The sequence below is a fragment of the Haemaphysalis longicornis genome, unplaced genomic scaffold (genome assembly GCF_048455015.1).
Source record: "Haemaphysalis longicornis isolate Haplotype H1 unplaced genomic scaffold, Haemaphysalis longicornis Haplotype H1 scaffold_4, whole genome shotgun sequence".
Taxonomy (NCBI): Eukaryota; Metazoa; Arthropoda; class Arachnida; order Ixodida; family Ixodidae; genus Haemaphysalis; species Haemaphysalis longicornis.
The window spans coordinates 188679239-188696004 of NW_027526361.1; the positions used below are offsets into that span (position 1 = coordinate 188679239).

The 16766-nt window shown below is 42.6% G+C and overlaps 1 protein-coding gene across 1 annotated transcript; it reads right to left on the reverse strand.

Moving 5' to 3' along the window:
* Window positions 1–313: 313 nt before the first annotated feature.
* LOC144180159 (uncharacterized) lies at window positions 314–15594 on the reverse strand. Its single transcript, XM_077708545.1, has 6 exons — window positions 15295–15594; window positions 14517–14620; window positions 11593–11710; window positions 8384–8466; window positions 3901–4120; window positions 314–423 (listed from the first exon to the last, which is right to left on the reverse strand). The coding sequence occupies exons 1-6, from the start codon at window positions 15443–15445 to the stop codon at window positions 314–316; spliced, it is 786 nt and encodes a 261-aa protein (XP_077564671.1). The 5' UTR covers window positions 15446–15594.
* Between the last annotated feature and the right edge of the window lie 1172 nt (window positions 15595–16766).

Below are 16766 nucleotides of genomic sequence, written 5' to 3' on the forward strand. Positions count from 1 at the left end.
GTTGTTTTCCCCTGATATAATCCGGTTGCAGCCACTAATCATGATTTGTAGCAGCGAACATTCATATATTGGTGCAGTGGTGGCATAGAGGCTCCGGCAGAGAGGTAAGGACCGCGGTTCGAATCCCAGTCCCGGGCAATTCCCACTAGATAGAAAAATCGGCGTGGTGATGTACTTGCAGAAGGAGGCTTAGGGTACAGCCTGATCCTGGTGATGACTGCCGGTAACGCACTCCCTCACCAGAAGAGGATCGGCCACCCTTGTGTAGTAATGGCCCCCACCTCCCATGACTGTGCCAATTGACCCTCGGCCCTTAGTCCTCAGCGGCTGCGAAGCAACTGACCACGGCGGCGGTTAGACCTTTGGCGCAGCAGAGGTTGCTAAGAATCACTGGATCTGGACAGGCGCCTTTGGAATCTAATCCTGGCAACGATTAACACGAGCGCTTTATCTAGCGAGGCGAGTCCAGAGGTGTTGTAAAAGAAATTAAACGGCATAAAATGGGATGTAATAGTGCTTAGTGAGGTTAGAAGCACAGGTGAAGCCTATACAGTGCTTAAAAATGAACACGTCCTATGTTAATGTGGTCTGGTGGACAAAAGAGAACTGGGAGTGGGATTTCTAGTCAATAAAAGCATAGCTGGAAACATAGACGAATACTATAGCATTAACGAAACGGTATCCGGTCTTGTTTTTCAGCTTAATAACAGGTACAAATTGAAGGTAGTACTGGACAACGGACCTACATCCAGCCATAGCGACCAGCTAGTGTAACGCTTCTATGAAGATGTGAAATCGGTGATGCCTAAAGTAAAAACACAGTATACCGTAGTTATGGGAGACTTCAATGCTAAAGTAGGCAAGAATCAGGCTGGAGACAAGGCAGTTGGGAACTATGGTCTGGGCTGTAGAAATAGCAGGGCGGACCTGCTAGTTGAGTTTGCAGAACGGAATAACCTACGCATAATGAATACCTTCTTCTGTAAACGGGAGTGTCGGAAGTGGACCTGGAGGAGCCCGAATGGGGAGCATAAAAATACAATAGAATTCATACTATAGCGATGACTCTCGCCTCGTGCAGGAGGTGGAAGTGCTCGGAAGTGTGAGGTGTAGAGACCACAGGATGATGCGATCTCGAATTAGGCTTGATTTGAGGAAGGACCGTAACAAGCTAGTACGAAAGCAGCCGATCAATGGTGTAACAGTAAGAGGGAATATTGAATTCATGATCGCGCTGAAGAACCGATATTCCGCTCTAACCAAGGAAGCAGAGGTTACGAACCAGGAAAGTCTTACACACGTTATCACGGAGTGTGCTACAGAAGTCGGAGGCAAGATCACTAGACAGGATACTGGTAAACGTTCCCTGGAAAAGAAATATTTAACTAAGAAACGGCAAAACGTCACAGTGTCCACCCTAGCTGACAGAACAGAGCTATCGGAGCTGTCGAAGTTAACATACAAGAGTAAGACAGCCGACATACGGAAGTATAATACGGAGAGGATTCAGCATGCTGTAAGGAATGAATGGGGCTAAAATAGTTGTAGTAGCCGAGGAGTTCTATAGAGATCTGTACCGTAGCCGCGACTTTCAGGATAATACCGAACGCGGAATTAGTTCAGAGGAGGTACACATTCCACGAGTAACGACAGAAGAGATGAAAACTTTGAAAAGAATGGAAGGAAGCAACGCACCTGGTGATGATCAGATAAGAGCCGACCTCTTGAAGGATGGCGGGTAAATTGTACTACGAAAAACTGGCAAACTGTACACGCAACGGATAATGACCGGGAGTGTAAAGAATATTGGAAGAACGCGAGCATCATTTTAATTCATAAGAAGGTGACATGAACTTGAAAAATGACAGGCCCATCAGCTTACCCTCATAAAAATTTTTACTGCGAGTTAATAGACTTGCTATAGAGAATCCTCAATAGAATCCTATAAACATCTTATTAACATTCTGTAGAATATTTCTATTGAGTTTCCATTACAAATTGGCCACCGAGTTTAAATTGACATTTTATAGAGGCAAGTCGATACATCTTATCGATTTTGAATAGAGTTTCTTGTGAGTTTCCTGTAGAGTTTTTATTAAATTTACCCCATAAGCTTAATACACAATTCTTATTGAGTACAGTCATAATATCATGTTGCATGTGAACTAGGTCTGAATAGAGTTTCTGACGAGTTTTTATTAAATTTACCCCATAAGCTCTCTACACAATTCTTATTGAGTACAGTCATAACATCATGTTGCATGTGAACTGGGTCTTAATAGAGTTTCTGACGAGTTTTTATTAAATTTACCCCATAAGCTTTCTACACAATTCTTATTGAGTACGGTCATAATATCATGTTGCATGTGAACTAGGTCTGAATAGAGTTTCTGACGAGTTTTTATTAAATTTACCCCATAAGCTCTCTACACAATTCTTATTGAGTACAGTCATAACATCATGTTGCATGTGAACTGGGTCTTAATAGAGTTTCTGATGAGTTTTTATTAAATTTACCCCATAAGCTTTCTACACAATTCTTATTGAGTACGGTCATAACATCATGTTGCATGTGAACTAGGTCTGAATAGAGTTTCTGACGAGTTGTTATTAAATTTACCCCATAAGCTCTCTACACAATTCTTATTGAGTACAGTCATAACATCATGTTGCATGTGAACTAGGTCTTAATAGAGTTTCTGACGAGTTTTTATTAAATTTTCTAAATAAGCATTCTACACAATGCTTATTGAGTGTAGTCAATGCATCCTGTTGTGTGGGAATTGGGTATTAATAGAGTTTCTTATGAGTTTTTATAAAATTTTTTAAGTAAGCTTTCTATACAGTCCTTATTTATTGCATTTTATAAACAAGCTTTCTAAAGAAGCTTTATTGTGCCCAATCATAACAACCTGTCACATATGTGCTGAGTTTGAGTTTGAATAAAATTTCTGTTGAGTTTTTATTAACTCAATTTCAATAGGATCTCTACACTTTTTATGTCAGTAAACACTACACAATTCTTGTTGAGTCCAGTCATAACACTTTTTTGCACATAAGCAGACTTTTTGCTTAAGGTAGACTGTTCAGCAAGCATGAACGAGTCAGTGGAGAACTCTCAACACTTCCTCCATTCATGAAACACAAAAGCCGGGTTCAGGAATCTGAGCTGTTTATTTACAAACTTCACGATCATGCAAATTTGTACAGTGGATTCTGTGCTCACACCTCACGGGAGAGCATAGTCGATAGGGATGTTTTGACCCGGCCTACGTCCGCTTTGAACTCTGCCACGGTGTAGTCTGAAGAATGTAAATAAACAATTGTTAGTACTAACAAATATCATGAACACTTTCGTTAAGGCAAAATATTTTAAAGAATGTTTCTGGCAATACTGGTGCCACTAAATATGCAGGCTACAGCAGCATGCACATTTTTGCCCATAGTACAGGCTATGTAACAAAAGCCACCGCTGTATACAGCTCACCAATTGCACCTGTGATCATGGACATTAGCACTAAAGCATGAAAAGCTTGTACCAAAACAAATGAAGCGACAGGAAATTCAAAACCGCCTCTGAATGCAGTCTTTCATTAGGGCTTGCTTGTGAGCATGATAAAAAATGGTCAGAACTTTTTCGCAACATCTTTTCTTACAGCGTTTAAGCAGTTACTCAAGCAAAATTTATATTATCATTGCTTTTTCCAACATTTCTAGCAGTCAATCATTCCAGTCTGTCATTGCAAAGCAGCAGCTCTATTTAATGCAAAATTGAATCTTAGCTACAACTTGTATCCCTTTTCTGCGAAAATTCACAGCACTACCAGCTAGAGAAGTAACCTGTGACTACAAAAATCACTCAACCAGAACAGCAACAAGTACAAGTAAAAACTAACTTACCGATGACAGCCTGCACCCTGGCAGAGTCGAGTGCAGTTTTTGGCAAAAGGTCCTTCCGTGCATTGCACTGTTTTCCAAACAAGGACTTCCCCTTCAGTTCCTCTTTTGTGAAAAGGTTCTTCAGAAGAGCCCTTGCAAATTTTGTGGCGTTCCCTGCGCAAGAATTCCTCAGGGCTTTGACCACTACCTCGCTTGCCAGGACTCCGTGGCCAAGATCCACCTGCAAGATAATAGCAAGTTGTAATTTTGTCAGACTAATCAGGCCTCATAATGTCCACACAACGCATACCAGGGGTCGTACAAGATTCAGGAACAAGAATTCAAGAATATTTAAGGATTTTCAAGAGTGCAGGAAAGCACGTGTGCTAACATTTCACTACTGTTTTGACATGCTAAAAGTCTGCTTCTTTACATCTCAAAAATGACCTCAAGAAAAATGTCCTTGGAACAGCTCCACCCTCCAGTTTACTCCCACCCACAGTAATACTGAGGGAGCTTTACAAAAGCCACATTATCTTGAACTTTTTCGAGCTGTGCAAATGCTCTTAATACAGTCTTGGATAGTGAGAAACATAACTCAATACACCTTGCTATTCTCACCCCCAAAATTTGTGTTCATTACAGGGAGGGGGGGGTGGGGGGGCAGATTGATGACTCCATACCTGCCAGGTTTCCCGAATTTTCCGGGAGACCCCGGAATTTTCATGGTTTTGTACGATTGTATGACCGAAACAAAAATCTCCCGAAAACGCACCCGTCTTTGGCCAAATCTTTTTCCCAGTCTGGCCACAATGCGCCTACATATACCTGAACCCGACACCAATCAGCATCGTTATCAGTGAAGTGCTTAAAAAGCGTAGTCGCCCATGCACAGACGGTGAACCTGTGCGTCCCATTGTTAGTTTACTGTTGATGGAAGCGCAGCGCCACCGCCGCTTTCATTTACGCACGAGCACGGCCGTTCTGGACAGCAGTTCTGAAGATTTAGCCAGTCTCCAGTGGTGTAGCTTGTTGTTAGTTTAGACGAAAGAACAAAACAGTTCAGTTCCTGCTGTTTTGTATTGCGCTTGCACTACTATTTCCAGGACTTTCTAAAAGGGGCGGCGGTAGCCATGTCGAACACTTAAGTGGTGTAGCTTGTTGGTAGTTTGGACAAAGAAACCATTCATTTCCTGCTATGTTGTAAGTAAATAAAAAAATGTCTCTAAGGTTACCCATTTTGTTGTTGCTACAACCCCGCCCCCCTCCCCAATCAGATCTCCCTAATGCCATCCCAGCAAACCTGATTGATTTGATTGATTGATTGTGGGGTTTAACGCGCCGACGCAACGCAGGCGATGAGACGCGCCGAAGTGGAGGGCTCCGGATTAATTTTGACCACCTGGGGATCTTTAACGTGTGCCGAAATCTCGTACACACGGGCGTTTTTGCTTTTCGCCTCCATCAGAAAAGCGGCCGCCGCGGCCGGGAAACGAACCCCCCCCCCCCCCCCGGCAAGCCTGGCAGATATGCGACTCTATTGGCTCTGGCCACCATCAAACCTGTAAAAAAAAAAATATTCCAGTAAAGCTTAGGAGCTAGGTGGACCATGTTCTCACATTCATAGTTTTGCTTATCTGTGCTCATTTTTATTTCACCCTGGAGTGTCAGCCCCATTTCTTTTCGAAGCGTAGTGGGGGATAGCTGTGGCGGGGCACAGCAACAGAAATATGTGGAATTAATAACAGGATGAGGCAATGCAGAAAGCAGTATGGAAAATTGGAAGGGGACAATTCTGCCTCGTCCGATGCAGGGCTTTCGTTCCGTACGAGCCAATGTGTAAAGAAGCAAGCCTGTGCTCCCAAGACCACTTTAAAATGTAAAAGCAGCATAAAGCAGCACTACAGCATCCCCAAGCTGGCCTTAAATTGTAAAAAGCATGTTTTGGATAAGCAGTGTGCAGGGCCACACTGATATAAGCCACGAAAGCCCAGTCACGTAATCAGGTCTCCCCTTTGTTGCTCAAAGAAATCACGGGTATTCAAGAAGGAAAAACTTCCAGGCTGTCAAGGCCCTTGAAAATTCACTTCTCAATTTCATGGGTTTTCAATGACCTGAACAAACCCCGGCATACCTTGCTAACAAGGGTTTCTGTTTAAAGACACACAACACGTACACTGTAGCATTGCCCTAATTATATCACTATGTACACCACATATTTTGAATGAAAATTTAACTGTTAGTGGCCCCAAAAGGAAGTCTGCTAGAAATTTTGTCTATTGTTTCCATGACTGTATATTTGAGTAAAAATAAATGAATTAAAAATAAAATTGCACCATATTTACTTGCGCAATGATCACACTTTCTTTCCAAAAAATTTTATGCAAATTTAGGGGTGCGTTTATTACGCGGGGTAAATTTTTCGCAAAAAAACATTGGAGCACAGAAAAGGCAAGCAAGTTGCGGGTCAAAATTTTTACGGTAGGTCTCATGAACATAATAAAAATAATGAATAAAACATAATACACTTCCATCGCCAGCCGCTTTGGAAAGTGACGCAAAATGCGGTGTTTTCATGAATTACGGAACCGGAACACTGCGGAACGAGTTCGCTGTGAGGTTACAACAGGGCGACCTATAAGTGGCTGCTGCTGTCACAGTGCGGGACATCAAAACAGGCATGGGGACCGACGCAGCAAGCTGAGCAGCAAGCTGAGCTGAGATTTTTCTTTGTCTTGTGAGTACACTATGTGCATTTAGTGAGTTTCTTCCTCATCAATATTGAACGCATGCTTGCCGAAGTCGGCCGCAATAACGCAGCCATGTTCGCTTGGAAAGGGAAGGAAACAGAGGTAAGCACGATCATCATCATACATACCACATACTACTGCAGCAAGTTCAGGGAGCGTTCATTGCGCGGGAAATTAAAAAAAAATCGTATTTTGATGACGAACTTCAGGGGTGCAATCATTATGCGGGTAAATGCGGTAAATCATTTGCAGTTACTAAAAAAAGCTGCATTTTGTTGACTTAAGGCCTTGTTTGAGAAGCTTTGCTGTTGTTGAGGTCAAACAAGTGCAATGGCCCCGCATCACTACAAAAATTCGTGTGCCCAAATGATGGGTACCTCGCAACAGTGACTCCTCCAGCACATACATAGCTTCTCGCTGCCACTACTGGCACTATAGGCTCAGAATTAGGATGGTGCTAGGGAAGTCCACGCAATGGTTTCAGAGCCGACGTGAAAGCAGTACTTGATGCATGTGCAATTGATGCATGTGCATTAGGCACGACCAACTCTTGACATTTTCTGTACTGCCCATCCAAAGAAACCACATCAACATGCAACGTTCAAAATCTCAAAATTCACTGGCTTGTGGCCACTGAAGGTATTACTGAAAACGTCATGGAAACAAGGTAAGTAACAGTTTTGGAAGTGGACATGACCATCACACAGGCTGCTGGAGAGTTCTAGCCCAGACACGTGAACATTCCAAACTAGTGCCCCATTACAGTTGTCATATGTTTTCTGTGATGTAATGTGGGCAAATCTTAACTGCATTTCATGCAATACATGTTTGTAATAGATAAAACAAAAGCAGGCAAAGGAAATACTGCCCCCCTTTCAGTTTTCATTTCCTTCAGAACAATAAATGGAAATAAAATTTTTTCAAAGGGCCTGCCTGGCAGCGACTGCCCAGGGACTTCTGGACTAAGAAGACTCCCCATTGCCACTACTACAAAAACTAATATTCAAATAAAGTTTATTCCTCCTCCTCCTCCTCCTCAGCTAGATATTTTTCTCAGCAGTTTTAAGGGACCATCTAAGCCATTTCAAAAGTCCCAGTTAATACTTCTGCAAATAAAATAGTTGAACCTACACAAACTGCAAAGCACCCACACCTTGAGGTAACTTTATTGTAAAAAAAAAAACACCCCAAAAAGTGTACGCCCTTTAAAGGCTAACTGCATTCAAAATTTCAACCTCTTGAAAACATTTCTGTATCGTTTTCCAAAAAGACTGCAACATACAAAATATGACAGCCGAAATGCACGTATTTCGCACGCGCCAATGACGTGGCAGTTCTTGATTACCTCAGTGCACAACTTGTTAACTTTGATCATGATGATGTCTGTACTTTGGAACACTTTCAAAAACGTGTTATTTTTGCCTAGATCATTTCATACCCAGCAAAACTAAAAAAACTAACAAATTCACCCCCTGGATCAATCGAAAGATAATTCACTTAAAGTGCAAAGCCAAGCACTTGCGATCTAAGCGTTGTGCCCCTTCTCAACTTAATCTGCGCTTGTGCAAGAGATACGCAAGTCAGGCCAAGAGTTTTTATTTTAATACTACCCTGCCGAATTTTATAAAAGAGGACCCCCAGAAATTTTGGAGCTTTGTCAGCGAACGTAAAAAGAAGTAACAACCCTGCAACAACCAGTCATGCTAGCAAGGCTGAAAACGCGTATCACTAGAATTCAGCAAACAGTAACTTACCATGGGGGTTGCTGCGACCCGAGCAGGCTCGTCCTCAAGTTTCTTTGCGAGCTTTGACGCCTTTTTTAACATCCTGTAGGACTCTGAAATAGTGCAGCAAACAGCATTGTAAGAAAAATGGCAAATTTGGATGTCCCGAGCTATACCTGCACCACAAGACGTGCTGTAGTAGTAGAGGGCTGTGGATTAGGTTATATGCAAACACACGTTTTCGTTTTTTTTTGCTTCCATTACAATGACTTCCATGGTCAGGATCAAACCTGCATTCCTCGGCTCTTTTTGTTTTGTCCACTTCTGTCTTTGTGTCCCTGTTATTTCACACTGTTCCCCAAGATGCAAGTGCACCAACTAGCCCAATGCGCCACCTTGCTCAACACCACCCCAGCAATTCCTAAAAGGTTGCACAGGAGTCAGTAACGGAGTGGTCAATGGTGATTTTAGCGGTTTGATCAGACCAGTTGTGCCTGCCAACAAGCCTGCATCTGTGTGCCGACATACTGAAAATATTCTCGCTACTTCTGGCAACAAATCTTCATCAAACGTTTAGCATAGAGTGAAAGGCCCCACTATAGCCTGAACTTCGTGGTATGGTTATTGCAAATGATTGTTACACTACCGTTCTGGCACGGTTCTAGTGCGCACCATTTTTTGCTAATTTTTTTTGCCTTCCAATTTGTGTGTGCATTACAATTAAGCTCAAAACCTAAATCAGCACCAAGCAGCCAGCAGCATCGGTACGACACAAGATTCCCTCAATACCCAACTTAATCTAATCCAAAACAATATATCAGTATCATGTGATTAAATTTTGGTGCACTTATTCCTTAATGGGTATACCTTTATGGGTATGCCCCGTTTGTCTCTATGGGTATGCCCCGTTTGTCTCTACTCCATACACTAGTGTACATGACGAAGTAACTCGAACACGCATGCTCCTGCAACCTGCCCTTGTCAAAATAAACTGTCACAAAGGCACTGCGCCCAACTGCAAACATGGCTCAGTTGCATTGCAGGCACAGAATGATGTGTGTGGTTCCTTTTATGCATCATGAACAGTGCTTCAGGCTTGGAAGTGATTTTGTGAAAAGCAAAAGCAGCCATCACGTGGCCTTAGAACATGCAATTGCATTGCACATCACAAAATTGACTTGTGTATATAAATATCGGCATTCTGTTAGCATTCCACCTCTTTCCCACAGCGGTGTAATAATAAAAAACGATAAAGGTAGAGCTGAATGCTTTAATTCATACTTTCATTCGGTCTTTTCGGAAGAAAACCCACTCACGATTTCCACTCCCTTTCTGCAACTTACAAATATGAATGATATTCAGATAACTGAAGCAGGGGTAAAATCATTGCTCGCTAATCTGAATGCACACTCTGCGCATGGCCCTGACGGCATATCAAATCAAGTTCTTAAACGCTGTGCAGCCCATATTGCTCCTTTTCTGGTCGTACTGTTCACACTATCTTTAAGCTGCGCAACGTTGCCCAGAGACTGGAAAATAGCTAACGTCACACCCCTACATAAACCTGGTGACAAAGATAAACCTTGCAACTACAGACCAGTTTCACTAACCTGCGTTTGCTGTAAAACCTTAGAACATATTATATACTCATGTCTTATCAAGCACCTTCAAGATAATTTTTCACGCCGTGGCAACATGGGTTTCGGTCAGGTTTATCTTGTGTAACGCAACTTACTGAGCTTATTCACGATATCGCTTTAGGTTTCGACAAAGGTGTGCAGGTAGATGCTATTTTCTTAGATTTTCAAAAAGCTTTCAATGTTGTTCTGCACAATCATCTGCTTTACAAGATGTCGTCTTTAGGCCTTCCCAAATATCTCCTAAGCTGGGTGAAAGACTACTTGAGTGATCGCCAGCAGCAGGTCCTTGTCAATGGTGTTTCATCATCTCCTGTTAGTGTTTTATCTGGAGTCCCACAGGGCTCCGTCCTTGCACCACTACTTTTTCTTATTTTCATCAATGATTTTCCCATCGGACTTAAATGCACTGTACGGTTATATGCGGACGATTGTATCATATATCATCCTGTGAAATGTGCCGAAGACGTAGATGTGATGCAAACGGACCTTGACAGAATTGTCACTTGGTGTACAGAATGGCAGATGAAGTTAAACATCTCCAAATGCTATCACGTCCAATTTACGAACAAAAACAAAGTGCACTCTTCATTATCGTTACAGAATAGTAGAATACAGACTGTAGACACGGTAAAATATCTTGGTGTGACCCTCACAGAAACATTAGACTGGACCACCCACATCGATACAATAATCAGCAAGGCATATCGTCTTCTTTATTTCTTCCAGAGCAATTTTAAGGATGCCCCCAAGCACTAAAAGAAACTCTTTATTTCACAAATATAAGACCACTACTTGAATATGCATGCACAACATAGGACCCCTCTACTGCAATATTACAAGAAAAACTAGAGAATTCAAAAACGAGCTTCTCGGTTTGTAACCAGTAATTATAATTTTAACGTCAGGAGCTCAGAAATTATAAATAGTCTTGGATGGAAATCGTTGAATCAGAGAAGAAAACTGGTGAGGTTGAAATTTCTGCACAGCATTTACAATAAGCAAACCGGAATAGATATAGATTTATATTTAAAACAGCCACACTATGTATCCGCACGCAGAGATAATGCACGAAAGATTAGAGAATTCCAATGCCGCATTAATGTATTCAAACATTCATTTTTTCCTAACACTATTAGTGACTGGAATAATCTCCCGAACGAAGTGTTTCTTGCAGCGAATTTTGCTGAGGGTATAGAGCATGCTGTATAATTTTATTTCCAGAATGGTATTTTCCTCATCTATTGTTGTTCAAATAAGTGTTTCATTGTTATTTGTCTTACACAAACAAATTTATGTGCTGTATACTGTTCAAAATAACCCCCCTACAATAATGCCCTACGGGCGCTGTAGGAACGTGTAATAAATAAATAAATAAATATCGGCATACTAAAGTGCTCTTTTAGCATTTGGGTTAGTCGTGCCCCACCCATGGGTTATCTGTAACCACTCACAGGTCAATTTCATAAACTTATTCCCAATTAAAACATATTTTGAAGACTTGAAGGCTATTCGGTGCTTCTATGACTTACGTACTGAAGAGATGAGCCAGTTTATGCGCCATGCTTTGAATACGTTTCACTCTTTCCTGAGCACACTTACCTCTGTAATTGTCGACCGCTTCTAGCTGCCGCCTCAGGACAGCGTTCTCTTCTTCCAAGTTGGCTATTTTGGCTCGCAGCTCAGCCAGTTCCGCAGCATTCAGGCTGCAGCTCGTGCACTGGGGATGGTTTCCACAGAAAATGGTTAGCCCCAAAACAACGATTATACAAATTCAAACCAACATGAGAAATATGCACCCCTACGTTCACCATGTGTGATATAAGCCAGTCAACAGAATACCTAAGAAAGGAACCATTAGCTTTTCTTCATTTTACTTACTGTTTCTTGAAGGCAACTAGAGAGTAATTGTGAGAAAGAATCCCAGACAGTCTAAGTTAACCTGTGCTCCCCCACCACAATAATTTCATGAATAACTTGTAGCTTTGGCCTTGCAAGTTCAAATCACACACAAGTATTTTTTTTCTTGAGCTTGTTTGTACCATCTGATACAAAAAAAGCAACATACCAAAGACAGTTAAGTAAAAAAATGCAAATTTCAGCACAAAAACTGTGTGTAACCAGCCAGTACGTGCGAGTTCTACAATAGTTGCCAAACAACGGAGGCAGTTACACCGCTGGTCAGGTGAATAGAAAACTGTGTGGCAATCACAAAAGAACATTTTTTTAAAGATAACCATAACTTTGCAAAAATGACCACTTGATGGAAACATGACACGCGGCCTGCGTGGAAATGACAATAACTGCCTATTTATACTTAGCCTCCACAGTATTAACTTTATGGCTACTGCAAAACTACTGCTTGTTGACAACAACAGAAGAGGGTTAAGCATCCTGCATGCTAGTATTTAAATGCCGAACTGTAACACAGCTCTATTGCCAACTTAGGTAGTAGCATGAAACACTACGAGCAATAAATGGCCAAAGTCGCTGACATATGAACTAGAGGTGCTGGAACCAAAACAGAGTTCAACCAATAGGAACAAATGCTGCGCCAAAAAGGCAAGTATTTTGCATACAAAAAACTAAGGCGTGCGTGACATTTTTGATGAAGACGACACCGTGATATACTTCTGAATCCTAACAAATGGGTAAAACGGCAGTTAACGCAAGCTGCTTTACTGCAATTGTTTCCTGGCTCACCGGACCACATGTACTGTGGCGGTCACACTTAGTGGGGACACGGTAGCGCATGGCACGAACTAGTACTGGAGCATCCTAACGGCGTCGCTAGAAAACAGTGTGCATGCGCATTGCGGGGGAAAGGAGTGTACAGATCTCGTCGCACACATCGCGTCATAAAGCTGCAGCGCGTCGTGTGCTACTTGCGAGCTGCCACCACTCAAGCAGCAGTCGACGTTGCCAGTGGCCGCCCTGAAGAGCAAAAATAAATACTGTGGCGCTGCGAAAAAAGTCGAGATTTCTTTCACGCGCAAACAGAACGGTTGATGCAGGGAAGCAAGAAGGAATTGCAGTCTTTTCCTACGATGCGCATCGTCATTCTACCGCCATGCAGATTGCTAGCACCAGCCGTCACTGCGAGCTGCAGCACAAGTTTCAGCCGCATAGGAATTACTTCAACAAACGTGGCTGAAGAAAATACAGCGCAGTTTCTTGAGTGTCGATTTGGAAGCAAAAAAGGCATCACTAAAGCAGGTGCCGCTGGCTGAAGTGCACCATGACATCCTAATAGTTTCTGTAACTCACATATGGAATGATGACCGGGCTTACCAGGCTAGCGTAGACTGGTGTATCCTAACCTGGGGTTTAAAATTGCGCCCTGTCATTGGTTGTATTCTTCCCGCTGAAGGAGACGCGCACTGCATGTGGGCCAGCTGTTCGTAACGGATCACTTGCGGAATATCGCCTCCAGTAATATGTCTGTGGTGTTATTATAGAGCGATGCTGCTGACCCGGGGGCACATAAGCCGTGTAAAATTTTTAGACTTGAAACTATGCAAAAAACGCAAGATTTATTCTTAGCTGCCATGCCACCCCTCTCAACAACTTTCGCGGATGAGAGCAGGAAGCGTTCCAGGTCGGTTTTACTCCACAACTTACTATACTTTCACTGATGCCCAAACGAGGATGTTGCATGTGTTTTGCCAGAAGATTAAGAACGAGACCCTACCACATAGTCGGGGTTGTTCCCCAATATAAGCTGTGCTAGGCCATAAAATGACAGTTTGAAATCAAGAAGCTAGCTTCCCCGTAATGCTCCCGGACTGGGGGGCCAGCTAGCTTCTCCAGTTCAACAAAAGTCCTCCTCAACCTGCAGTAAAGCTAGTTATGCCGCGAGCCATAACTTGCAGATGCAAGAAAATACACAAATTAAGAAGCAAACTAGGAGCTACTGTTATTGACAACATTGCAAAAAACGCACGAAGATACAAAAAACAAACAGAAGCATCGCAAGGCCGAGGCTCATTTTTCTGACGTTAAATGAGGTTTGTAATTAGCTGAGATTCATCCTTATTACTCCGTTTTCCGTTGGCGCCACATGTCTGGTCTTGAAAAAAAATTTCAAGTATGGCAGGCAGTGTGATAAAAAAAATCGGTGGTGGCCCTATGCTTTTGGAACAGCCTAGCAGGTGACAGCAGCGGCCTTTGCTTAGAGCGCATGCGGCTACTCTGGCAGAGTTTACCACATCACTCATCACACGGCACTGATCCGACCGAACGGTCGACGCACCCGTGATATTGGTAAAAAATTGGGCGAGTGCACATCAAAGAGATAAGAATTAAAATGCATGCAACAGCATGGTTGTGCTGAAGTCCATTTGCTCTGACTAAAACAGATGACGCACATTGTGTTGAGAAAAGCACACCTACAGCAACACTAGTGGCAGTGGCGTGCACTGTGGCCCCTCCAAAAATTGGTTTGTTATGGGGAGCAGTGAAACTGAGTTGTAATAACGTTGCCAACTAGATGGCCTTAGCAAGTAGCACCAAAGTGGATTTATCACCTCATCATCAAGCTGGGGTCTCCGGCCATTCGCACCTTGAAAATCCAGCAGCCCAGCATCCTCCACTAGCTTCGCACGTTTCTTTTCGAGGGTGCTTTGTTTGCCTGCAAAGAAATGGTTGGTGGCGTACTGGGTGGTCGTCCGAAGGTACACGCAAATTCGAATTCCACTCACATATATACTTTTCCGTAGCGAACATATGATATACACGAGAACCGGGCGACGTTTGAAAATCAAAGCGAGCGGATAACTGTTAAACGGTCGCCGCTGTAGGTGGCTTCTGAAGGGAGACACTTTTGGTTCTTTTGCACGCGTTAATTGCAACAAAACAAAATCGAACGTAGGCAATGTAATTCTAAGCAAATATATAAATTGCCTCAAAATTATAAAACGCGTGCCACCCCTTTCAATAAATAAACGCTTAAACAGCTTCACAGAACGCGAACGCAGCACTGTTGTTTGCGTCACTATCTGAAATATGCAATGACGTCCAGAGTTTTCACACCACTGCCAACGCAACAAAACGGGCAAGTTCTGAAATGTCCGTGGACGTTTAATGCCTAACAGCGCAGATCAGGGGGACATGAGACATGTCGTGAATTTCACGTTTGTCAGCACCACTGACGCAGCTGCAAAGCGCGCTTTTGTTTGTGGCACACACGTGCTATTTAAGATTTAATTGTAAGAATGCACAATTCAAACACTATGCAACATCGAAAGAACAAAGTTCCTGAAAATACGTACTGACACAGCGTGAAGCAATAAAGCATTTACGTACCGCTTTCCACGAGGATGGCCGGTGCGGGCTCCTTGTCATCGGCCCACTTCACTGTGACTTTTGTCCCACGCAGGTTGTCGGCGTTTTTTTTTTCCGTAGAGCAGTTGGTGACCGATTTCCGTTTCAATAATGCAACGTACCGGATACACATCCCACTTTTCTTCGGTGGCCCATTTCACTAGGACGTGGGTGGGTGGAACGGAGCTCATAACTAGTTCAGCTAGGGTTACACTGCAGAAATAAGCCTGATTAGGCTGGTAAGGCTTCCTCAGCTTACTCGGCTTTTCGCCTTCAAGAAAAGAGCAGATGGACCAGATGGACTCGCTAACTATACTAAACCCAAGACTAGGTAGAGCGATACAGTTAACCACCTACAAAATAGTAGAGAGCTGGATTGACTTCAGTAGCGCAACTAGCGTCACCTTTCTGTATGGAGTTCTTTTATTAAAAAAAACTTTTCCCATTAAGCGTTTGTTTTGGGTAAAAACATTGCTCTTACCTCTTAGAGCATACTTAAAATTGGATGAGAAACGTAACTATATGGAATGCGCAAACAACTTTTGTTTTTTTCGCTGCATTGAAATAAAAGATTGACATTCGGCTCTGTTCAGTTGAAGATTGTGAAAATAAAAACGATTGACGTTCAGTTCGATCTGTTCAGTTGAAGATTGTGAAAATAAAAACGATTGACGTTCAGCTCGATCTGTTCAGTTGAAGATTGTGAAAATGGTATTACAAAGTGAATGTCAACCACATTCTGTATTGTAATTTGAGAAAACTGTATGTACGAGCAAACTGAGCGGTTTGCAGCTACTACGAGAGCCAGAAACGGAAAAGTTTATTTCTAATTTGCTGTTCTGCGTCCTTCTGCATTACTGAAATGCAGAAGGACGCATTTGCTGGTTCCACGGCGGCTTTGTGATGCGGATCACTTAATTTGTATTAAAAGTTCGATTGATACATTGGCACTTGCAGCGCGGTAATAAGGAGGCTTTGCCTAATGAGACGAACTTCTTTCGGTTATGTAGTCATTTGGACTGGCGCCTGGTCATTTGAATAGTCCAATAGCATGTCATTTGTTACGGAATAATTACAATAAAACGCGAGTTGCTGCCCTCAAAGTGAATTCTCAGTTACAACTCCACGGTGAACTAATTAGGACAGGTAAATAAGACTCGTAGGCAACACAGAGTCGTCAATTTGTTTCCAGAAAATCCGGCCCTTGTGAATTTTTATTTCAAACACCATGCACTAGCTGTTATCCCTGGTAAGGGGCCGATGTGTTTATTTTCACTATGATTTTCCCAAGATGTTTACGGTAGACTGAGAGCTATACAGACCTTTGCCGCAAGCATATGTGTTACAAGAATCAATGATCGTTTTTTAAAGTACACATTTTGTGAGAACGGCTGACTGATTCCACTACAACTTTCCATAACTCAAAAACGCATCTTGGTCTGGTCTTTTTGGTG